Source organism: Etheostoma spectabile, chromosome 21, assembly GCF_008692095.1.
Source record: "Etheostoma spectabile isolate EspeVRDwgs_2016 chromosome 21, UIUC_Espe_1.0, whole genome shotgun sequence".
NCBI classification, from domain to species: domain Eukaryota; kingdom Metazoa; phylum Chordata; class Actinopteri; order Perciformes; family Percidae; genus Etheostoma; species Etheostoma spectabile.
In genome coordinates, this window is record NC_045753.1 from 13,162,378 (window position 1) to 13,173,405 (window position 11,028).

The window sequence follows — 11,028 nt, forward strand, 5'->3', positions numbered from 1 at the left end:
TTGGTGCGCACCCAAGTGTGATTGCCACGAGTGTGATTCCCACCTACCCAAACAAACCGCACCAGCGGTGGAAACAAACTCTAGTTCGATTCAACCAAACTAAAGGCTGTCAATGTGGAAACGCCCTAAATTGAGTACTAGATGCCTTTTACCGCTTGATGTAGCCTAGATGGACATTTAATGTAACGATGTGGTTGAAATTCACCTCTCTTAACAACCCTGTTTCCAGCAGCACCAAGAAGTAATTTTGTTTTTTGCAAAAAAACCTCAGATTAACCCACTGTACGCTACCTGCTCAACACTTGGACCACGCGTGTTGGTGGAGACCAAAACAGAGCTAAAATGCAAGCAAAAGTTGCACTAACATTTGTTAGTTGGCCAGAAATATGACTCCTTTAGGATGATGATGTTGCTCTTATTCTACTTGATGTTTATGCAGTAGGGCTGTAACAACAATATGGAACTAAAATCGCGACACTCAGATCCACAAACCTGTGTCACGGAGTGAGAAGGCACACCCCTTCCAACTCCCAGAGTTATCCTGCCCATCCAAATCCAATGCTACCACATATTTAAATTACTATTGGTATTAGTCTTTTTGGTGCTTTATCCCCTTTTTTCTAGTAAATTTGGCTTACTGTACAGACGGCTAAAAGCGAACGGGGGGAGGACACTGGTAACGCTAACAGAGGTGTCACTTTACAAATGGCCGCTGTTCAGACTCGGGTGTTTGGGTGTGTTTCCCAACGGTTCAGTGAACTGCCGTTAGCGTCCTTAGCACTGGAGTTTATTAAGTACTAACCGAGCTGGCTGGCTGGGGGCTGACTGTGGATGTGTCCCCGGCCCGGGGCTGTTGTCAGCCCTCATCCCGTCTGAAGCCTTGCAGCGCCGGGAGAGTGAGGCAGAAAGACAGGGGTATGCTAGCTAGCTAAATTACCATTGAATTAGTTGTCTGTCTATACAGTTAAAGTTACTGATGAATACGTGGGTTAGTCCAGAGTTGTGAACCGTGGTCAAAATAATCATACTAAAAATAACTGAGCATGTTGCACGATGTCGTAATCTTATGTTACCCACCAAGAATTAGATAAGATTATTAAGGACCAAGTATTAGCATTAGCTACTTTCTTAATTACCAGCACCTTTTACAGTAGGCACCAATGCACTTTTCCTCTTCGGCCCCCCTACAGGTTGGAAGCGGAATTGTCTTTTACTGTTACCATTATTCTTATATCTCATTCGAAGGGTGGTTATTGAGCCACTGAAATGATCTTGAAAACATTATTTTAAGGTATAAAAGAATCTTTGGTGGTGGATCAACATTGAAATCAATCATTATCAATAAATCTCTGTTGTATAACTGTGTTGTCAAGTGGGATGTAATCAATGATAAAACGATGCCATGTGGCAGAAAAGAAGGATAACTGTATTGAATTGTGGGTCAAAAATCGTAGTACGAACCAAATATTGGGTTCGGTGAATTGTTACAGCCCTAGCACGCAGGCTATTTTGTTAAAACATCATTTCAAAATGGAACAATATGTTAGGGCTGTGTGTCTGTTTTGGAGATTTTCCATCTAGTGGCCAACATAACTAATAAACAAACAATAATAGAATTAAGTAACCAACAAATTAGCATTTGTTTGTCAATAAAGAAACACTACATTGGCATACTTTGAGTAAAGCAAATAGTCTCCATGACATCCAACCACTTTTCTCCTTCAGTGATGCACACTCGGGCCACGTCTGTAATTACAGCACAGAGTAAGAAACCCTCGGTTGACGACACCAGTCTCAAGTGATCTGCGATCAGCTCTTTAGTATGGTATGGTGGTATGTAAGAAACATAAAATAACATGGGGCAAAGGGCATCTATAACAAGAACGGGTGTTAAGAATAAACCGCTAATATGTTTGGACCGCGGTGAGAATTCCAGAGTACATTCCCCATATGCGGGGGTGGTAGAGGAGGTCAAACAGTAAGGACTATTTGTGTTCCATCCAAACAGAGACTTGCCTTAGACTTAGAAAACTTAAATGTCTCAGGCATGCCTTGTACCCTCAATGAGACAGAAACGGGTTAATCCACATAAGCGAACGGTCTCTATGGGTACCTCCATTATGTATTTCTGAGCGGGAGTTGAAAGGGGAAAGCAAAGGGGACAGATAAGGGGGGAAGAAAACCCTCAACTCTGTGCTATCTGTCAGTATGTTTAATCACAAAGTGATGAGAGCAGAGCGTTTTTTGATCTAAGCGAGACAAGAGGGGGCCTTTCTTACAAGAGCTCAGGAATGTGCCTGGGCACAGGAGTGGGACTACACATTCACTCACATTAAACACACACTGCATGTAGGAAACCATGGCAGAGAGCTCCTGCCATTGACGAGCAGCTGAAGGGTTTTCAGTCAAACACAATGCTGTTTGCACAGCAGAGAGAGTTCACTGTGACAACACAGTTGTAAAACATCACACCTAAATCAGAGTGTAAGTAGCACACACGTACCCTAAGTGGTTTATTAGGGGTCCAAGCCCGAGGATGCGTGGACCGCAGTGGCAAGGCTACGCGGTTCACACAGCTGGCCTGTGGAACCCTATTGTTTTTTTTTCTCCTAAGGATTGTTGTCCTCCTCCATTATTATTCTTCTCCGCGTAAAACTCACGTTGTAATGGATCTGCATGAAACTTGGCACATATCATCTCCGAACCGACCTGACAAAATGTTGTTAACAAACAAAAATTGTGTAAATTACACACAAACAAAGTTGTTTAGCTAACTATGAAAACACCGACTTTGCCATATCTTCTGCTGATGTCTTTGTTGTCTTCCTATCCCTTACAGAAGGTTTTGTATCCAGCCTAGAAGCCCAGAGTTTTTCGGGGTCATTGTGCAATTAATCCATACTGCTACATGCAAGATTGATACACCATATGTAATAAATGTAAATAATTTTTCCTTTATATGAGTTATAATTTTCAATATGTTTATTTTGCACTGGATGACTCCAAATATATAGAGTTGTTTTAAACAACAAAAATGCTTGTGTGGCATTGCTGTGTGTGATATCAATATGTGATATCAATATATATCTGTGAGATTCATGTTTCGTTTTCTTGATTTATTTGTCTTTATGGTCCTGCAACCTTTTTAACGTTCAAGTGACTCCAGTGCAGCACAAATATTCTAATAGCCCAGTTTCTTCTGAAAAGAAATGATGTTCATAGATTGACTATGGACAACAGGGTTGATGTTTTAAAATTTTTGAAAGAAAATGAAACCAAACTGACAAGAGGTTGTCAAAAATCCTTTAGGGCTCTGGGATATTTGCAACGGCACTGTACCGCCGACCTTGCGGCTCACGCCTCTCGTTATTTCCAGGACGTTTGCCCTGCCTTTGTTCTGATAGTGGCGATCAATTCAACAACGTGGTGACCACTGTACAGACAGAGCCACGGTGCTGCTGCAAAATATTCTCGGGAAGTAACTTGTTTTGGTGGAGCATGTACAGTATACGTTCAAAAGTTGTTTTAGTCGTGCTACAGAAAACTCTAGATTTACCTTGCAGAGATCTGAGGCAGTTAACCATAGTTCTCATAAATTAAATTAATTTTTAAAATTCCAACACAAAGAATAGAAAGCCGAAGGGAACGGACATCCAGCCAAAAAGAGAGACATCCGCCGGATTTATTGGCGGCACCAGAGCAATACCAGAAGGGGAACGTCGTGGAAATCGACTACTTCAATACTTCATGGTTTGGGTCTGAAGTGTGATAGTGTTCATGTGTGTTCAGAGATGGTTTAGGCTCTGAAAGGCGTTGGCTGAATAACCAAAATTAAATGAAACACTCCACATCTTTAAATGTGTAGGAACAAGCCGGGGTTAACTCATGATGGCACCAGGGAACGGAGGGGTGGAGACAAATGGTGAAGGAAAGAGGCCAATGAGAAGTGAGTGGTATGGGGCTAAAGTCCTACAGTACAAGATGGGTGTGGGGTTTCATACATATTTGCACAGCTCCTCTTATGGGTGAGGCAATGAGTAATGGGTCATTAAAGAAGGATGGTAAAAATACTAAGGTCCTTCAAAATCCATTTGTCTGTGTGCAACAAAGTAATCTGGGGGCTCTCTTAAGGTGACATTCAGGTCAGTCTAAACTAACAGATCTGAGTGAACCTTCAGAGATATGTGTGTTTTTCTTTGTCTTGAGGCAGCCGTGTTGCACAAGGTAATCCCGGCTATTTGTTTGTAGAATACTGTCGTGTGTGCTACCAGGATTACTGTTTGTGCTCCAATGGGCCGTGGCCTATTGCCAACATACTGTAAAGACAGACCCGTGGTTTAGATGAATAGTCACACCACACCATATTACTGCTGTTCACGGTAAAGCAAATATTCTATTATAAATTAAGGGTGTAGAAGAAGTGAAAATGTATGATAGATGTAATTTCTGTGAATGCTGCCAGTGAATATATTGTTTATTCATAGCTATGGAAATGATCCCCTTTGACTGAGGTACCTCTTCTTTTAAAAATTAAGAAATCTACAGTAGGTGTGAGGGTTGTATATGCAGTGATTAGTTTTGATGATTAACAAGGCTTTGCTATGTAATTTTCAGGTCTCTACCCATTAGTTTCCAGTATTCTGAAAGGATAAGGACTGTAGTATGCAGTAAATTAAAGCATTAGGAGACATTGAGAAGTGCCTGATTAATCACAATGGCAGTTTGATTCTTCAACAACATCACAACATTTTAAGTCTTTTTTTATTCATCTTACAAATATATTACAGGTACAACACTCAAAATTAAGATAATGTATTGTTTATAATCTAATTTTGACATCAGCGCCTGTAAAGTTAAGTAATTTTGTTTGCATTCAAATCATCCATAACACCCTCTAAATCACTCCCAAACTATTAAAACAGTAACAAAGTATATTGGTCCTCCAAAGACTCCCTTTTCTAAGACCTGATTTAGGTGTAGCCCACCAGACGGGGCATGCTGGGAAAGGTCTTGCGCATGCTCATGCACTTTTCCTGGTCCAGGAAGAGTGAGTTGGCCTTGATGGACAGGTCATGCTCCAGGGTCACTTTGGTCTTGACCAGAGTCTGCAGAGTGTTCTCAGCCTCCATCAACCTCTCCTGGAGCTTATAGATTGTGTCCTCGATCTCTCTCACCTCGCTAACAAGTCTAAATGATGAAGGATAAAGAGAAGCAGCTAACTGTTAAAAGTGTAGGAGAGAGAAAGAGGTGAATGAAACCTTTTCAGCCCCAGAAAATATGCCATTACGTGACACTTGGGACTACAGACTGTTGAATGATTTCTTGATGTAATACTGTTGTAGTTTGTAGAAATATTGTGGTCAGAGATAGGCTAAAACACCATCATATGTATCTTGACACAAAAGACCCATTTATTTACATTAAGTCACAATAATTTAGTATTGCTTCGTCACTGATCAGCGTCTCAAGAAGGAAGCTTAAAAGCGCTAAAAGGGAAAATTGAAAAAACACAATATATTGAGCTTTTGACAAATTGTGAAAGTGCATTGCATCCCTTTACTGTTTGTTAAAAATGTTTTAATGTCCAATTAGCTCAGGTAGATTGTAGTTAACCAAGTGCCAAAATAAGTAAAGTTACATTATCGTTATGATCATAGTGCGACAAGCAATAAGCGTTTTTGATGAAAAAGCGGTTGAATGCATTTGTTAAAAAATTCGGGTAATTCTGGATTCTAATTGTGTAGATAATCAGGTTGAGTAACTAGCAACAAGGCACCACCAATAGTGTACCCCCAATATTACCACACCATCAACACACTCAAATTGCCCACTGGCGAAGCAATGCTATTGGCAGCGCTACAGTACCTGTGGTGTGGGTTGTCCCTGCAGAGCTCTATGTTGGGCCTGCGTGTCCTCTCCTCCAGCCTAGTTTGGGCCACTTTCAACGGGCACTCTTTGTCTCTGATGGCCTTCTTGAGAGACTCAATCAGCATCTCTGTCTGGAAGATCTCCTGCAGAGTCTGTGTGATGACAGAAATAAAATGATAGAAAAAAACAATTGATTGTTAATTAGTGTAAAGGAGTAACTCAAAGATGGACGTAAACAGTAAACACTGTACACTGTGAGGTTGGAATCAGCTGAGTACAGCAGCCTGCTTTGTCCAAACCCATTTGATATAATTTAATTTCAGCGAATACCTACTTCTCCTTAAAATTGACAGTGACCGAGGTTTATTAAGGACTGTGTGTCTCACATCACAGCTGCCGTCAGTTTTCCAACCCATCCAACAGCTGACGTAGATTCAAAGTTTAACACCCAGCAATTAACCCCAAAATGATGGGATCTAGTGTGAGTGTGGCACAAGCACTTAAGGGGCATTTATTACCATTCTTCTTTTTGGAGGAATATTTTACAGTAAACATGCAAATAATCTACAGACAAGACCAATTTCCCCTTCAGACCATGTGGCAGACAATATATTATTAACTTATCTTACATTCTACATTTTGTTCAAGTTTCTTGCAGACGGTGCTGAATATAGCACATGATCTCTTCCTAATAAGTGGCAAATGTAGTAACCTATTGATGGAAGAGATAATAAAAAAACAGGTTTTCCTTAAATCGGAGCCATGTGATATAATTGACTCTGTAAAGTCCTTTTTTTTTAATCCAGGCGGTTTACTTTTACATTACAAAGTGAAACACCATAAGGCAGAGGTCTGATAAATAATTAAATAAATAAAAAAATAGATTCAAATTAATCACATCATGCAACCAAGATATAAGTGCTGTATTGTCTTTTATGAATTGAGGCCATGTAGAAAAGGTGATGACCTTAGCCAGGTGTGTCTGCAGACTGTTCTTAGCATCAGCGATTTCTGATATGCGGTTTGTGAAGGCAACGTTGGCATTGTTGAACTGGTTCCACATGTCGTTGGACGTGGTGTTCAGCAGGATCTCGATCTCGTCCCTGAGCTTGTGGGAGGCAGCTCGTTCGCTCTGGGAGTGCAGGATGTTATCATCTGTGAACTTGGACCACGAGTCCGGCAGAGAGAGTCTGACAAAAAGTACAACAGACATTTCTTGGCAGTTGATCCTCTCACTGTCTTTGAACAGGCTGTATATGGAGAAAGCTTGGGCGAGTGTCAGATTCTTTCTAGTACGGCTAGCAGTGTAGCTCTAGGAAGGCAATATTGGTCTGTTGGTTGGTCCACCAGACTCGAATATCTCAACAACTAGTAGTTGTATTGCCATTCAATTTTGAAGAGACATTCACTGTCCCCAGAGGAGGAATCCTACTGACTTCGGTGATCCCATGACATTTCCGCTATTGCCAGCATGAGATTGAAATTTGAGTGTTTGACTGAATATTTTGACTATTGGACATATTGCCCTGAAATTGTCCATACATTCATGTCACCATCAGGATGAATTGTAATCACTTTGCTGATCTCATGACTTTTAATCAAGCACCAACATGCTAATGTAAAATATTACACATTAGAAACAATGTCCCTGCCTAACATCAGCCTGTTAGCATTTGTCATTGTGAGCATGTTAGCTTGCTGATGTTAGCTATAGGCTCAAAGCACCACTGTGTCTAAGTATGGCCTTCATGAGCTGCTGGCATGGCTGCAGACTCATTACAACTTGTTTGAACCTCGTTTGAGAACAAAATTGGGCTGTAGCCAATTTTATTTTCAAAGACTGTCAACGGCTTCTCTGTGATTGACAACTTAACGGACGAGCCCAGTCTGGTATTCCAAGCCGGTTTAATCAAACATGAGAAATTGTTAGCAGCTGTTTTTGAAGTGATGAAACAGAACCATTAATATTTGATCACATCAATCTATACTCACGATGGGTCTACTCTTTCAATCCCTCTGTAGTAGCCGATACCATCAGATGTGTTTCTTAGATGGTGACACCTGTCATCTATCCTCTGAGCTGTCACTTTGTCACTCATGTCTCTTTCCAATTCGTGCTGGGCTGCTCGGTTTGACCTAAGGGAGCAATAAATCAATCAAAAAGCGCATGTCAAATGATAAATTGAATGCATGTCAAATTTCACTGTTTGGGAAATGATCACTAGATAGAATCCTGCCTTTAATCCTGCCTAGTAATACTTTTTGATCAATTTTTTTTCAGACTCACGCCAGCTGAGCAATTGCTCTGTCCAGATGTCGCCTCATTCTTTCCTGACATGACTTGATGACTTCCACTTCCTTGTTGCAAAGCAGGTAAATAAAATATCCTTATTTCTTTTTCAAAGTTGCTTTTAGAAGTAACACATACTCACACCACTGCTTTGATGTTACCTTAATGAGGTCTTTCTCTACATCATCATGCACCAGATCAATGGACATTCGCTTCTCTCTGTGGTACAAACACTCTTGAGACACCTGTTGACAAAGTGATCGTGACTAAAACAAGTTAAGATGGTTGTATGACGAGTATAATTAAAGTTCACTCAATGTTCTCAATATTTTCTTCATTGCAACATTTGCTTAGGTGAGCAGGCATGCCATATAAGTACAGTAAATGTCCTTGTATGCATATATGGTGCAATGTATCAGCTTCATTCTCCAGTTTCAGTTAGCTGGGGAAGTCTCTAAGAACGCCTCCTGCCATATGATCTTAGCCTAGCAAGGTGTCTATGTCATCAGATTTCCACCCAGGTCAAAGTGACTCACTCTGGGTGAGACAATTGACCAGTGGTTCTTCACCAGGACATTGAGATGACATAATTAACTCACTAATGCATTTGTAAGTGGCGTAAAAGGCCCGACAGACACTGTTGCTACAACTAAACCGGGAACCCTAGTCAAAACTGTTTTTACCACAGATACTGCAGCACACCCTGAGACATCATGTGTGAATTTGAGTGCAATAAACAAAGGCCTGAGGCAAATGCAAATTGTCCTTGCAGAAATGTCAATATTTTCTGCAAAATGTTCCAATAACAAAAAAACAACACTTTATATTATATATTACTTACCAGAGAGGATAAATTCAAGGTAAAACACAAACTCATGTATTCCTTCCACCCTCACCTGAAGGGGCCCCTCAGTCTCTGCCAAGGCTCTCTCCAGCCTCCTCTTGACTTCATTTAGAGCTGCTATCTCTGTCACCATGTTGTCAATCTCATGGCTCAGCTCAGACCTCCAGAACACAACGTCATTGAGCCGCTCGCCAATGTTCTTGCTGGTGTTCTCCTGGGTTCGTCTGGTTAGCTGCTCCTTATCCTGCATCAGTCTCATGGTGTCTCTCCTCAGTCTCTCCGCGCTCTTCCGGGACGACTCGGACTCCCTGTAGTTGCTTATGTTGGACTTGTACCAGTCGTCAGGAGTGTAGCGGGTGGTCAGAGCTGTCCTGTTGGATGGGTAGAACATGGTCTTGGCTCGAACCAGATCGGAATTCTCTCGCTGTATAGAAGACGGGGTTGGGACAGTGCTGCTCTTGTAATAGCTGTTGGTCCTCCAGAGGTTGGCACTGGGATTCATGACCAAGGCAGGTTGGGTGTTGCGATAGCTGGATGCCATGGTGGAGATGGCAGGGAGGAAGTGACTGGTTTTTGGCCGAGCATATGTGGCTGTTAGAGTGGATCCAATCAGCTCCATTTTTGACTCCCCTTAGGGGGCTCCTGGTTTTCACAAAAGGTATTTACATCAGCTTCAATCTATAGACTTGTGAGTTGTCTTTACATTTAAATGCAGATGATAATTTTAAACTTTTATAGATCCAAGACATTTAGATACCATGATCAGACGAAAAATACATTATATAACTCCATTTATATCATTAAAGTCAATAGGGAAAATAATCAACAATTAAATGACAAAAAAAGCATCAAAACTGAAAATGAAATGACTTACCAAGATGAAAAAATGAATACTCCGTCTCGATGCAGTCTGGCTTTCTCTTAGCTGTGCTTACCTGGAAATGAGATCAAGAACGCACTAAAGGAACTGACATGCATAATAGATAGAGAAGTTTGCAAGTCATTCATTCAGCCAGCCAATGGTGCAGAGTCCTGGGCTGCAGGAGCTGGCCTGTCCAAGATTTCTGTTGTCACAGAAGCAGTTGCCATAGGTTACTAAAACACTGTGCCCGGGATTTTCAGATTAATGGTATGCAGGTGCCTTTACAGTGCTTTGTTTAAGAAAATATACTGGGGAAAAAATCACTACAGTGGGGGTAACATTTGTATGTTTCTAATTGTTCTTTTATTACTTGTTTTTCGTTCTCTGTGTGGCTGCGTGTTGGCTCACTGCAACTTGAAAGAACAACAAATCCTTGGCAATACAATCCCTTGTGTATATGGCTACCTTGACTGATGCTGCTCTGCAAATTGTTCTTGCCTTTTTCTTAATTTAGTAATTAACGTGGCAAGTTCACATTTTATACATGTCATCTTCCTTCAAATTTGGTGAGCAATCTGAGCTTTGTCTTCAAAGCAGAGGAGTTCAGTTGGTTGCCAGGCAATGTCAGATAGCTCACAGTCACCCTGAGAAGCTAGCTGCCTGTATAGATTACAGCGACCTGTTTAAAGATTTATGCCGCAGGAAGAGTCCACACCAACCCCCGCAGCACAGAATAATAATCTGTGTTGTGTTACCTACCATTGGACATGAGGATCATTTACACTAATCTGTTCTGAAGGGGCAGGGCTGGACAGAAGAGAGCCTGGTTTCCTCTACGGAGTCAAGCAAAGCTGTTCTCAGGAGTTCATCCCAGAATTCTAACCAAACAACATATACACATATTAATGCTTTGCGTAATGCCAACACAGCTTGCCACATACCCTACACGTTTAAATTAATTGGTGCTTACATGTTCCTTATATAGGGTTGTCATCATGTCTGGTAAATATTGTCATGCCTGACTTTGCTGTGCTTTCCTTAAGAAAGATTTTCAATTAGCCGTACATACTGTATGTGCCAGTAAAGAATTTTCCAAGCCATTTCCTTTCACTAAGGAAATCCGCATTTTTTTTTACCATGTACTGTATGTGGTATTGACAGACA

The 11,028-nt window shown here is 41.1% G+C and overlaps 1 protein-coding gene across 1 annotated transcript; it reads right to left on the minus strand.

Moving 5' to 3' along the window:
- Positions 1–4,524: 4,524 nt before the first annotated feature.
- On the minus strand, positions 4,525–10,032 carry tekt3 (tektin 3). The gene is made up of 8 exons (XM_032502240.1): positions 9,877–10,032; positions 9,055–9,644; positions 8,320–8,403; positions 8,156–8,226; positions 7,861–8,004; positions 6,836–7,058; positions 5,866–6,020; positions 4,525–5,187 (listed from the first exon to the last, which is right to left on the minus strand). Exons 2-8 carry the CDS (start codon positions 9,619–9,621, stop codon positions 4,971–4,973), a joined length of 1,461 nt encoding a protein of 486 aa, XP_032358131.1. The 5' UTR covers positions 9,622–9,644; positions 9,877–10,032; the 3' UTR covers positions 4,525–4,970.
- Between the last annotated feature and the right edge of the window lie 996 nt (positions 10,033–11,028).

Coding starts and splice junctions, on each gene's coding strand:
- tekt3 (XM_032502240.1), bottom strand. CDS start 9,621: ATGGAGCTGATTGGATCCACTCTAACAGCCACATATGCTCGGCCAAAA. Junction 8,227..8,319: donor TAGAGAAAGACCTCATTAAG/GTAACATCAAAG, acceptor CTTTGCAACAAG/GAAGTGGAAGTCATCAAGTC. Junction 6,021..6,835: donor TGCAGACACACCTGGCTAAG/GTCATCACCTTT, acceptor GTCATCACACAG/ACTCTGCAGGAGATCTTCCA.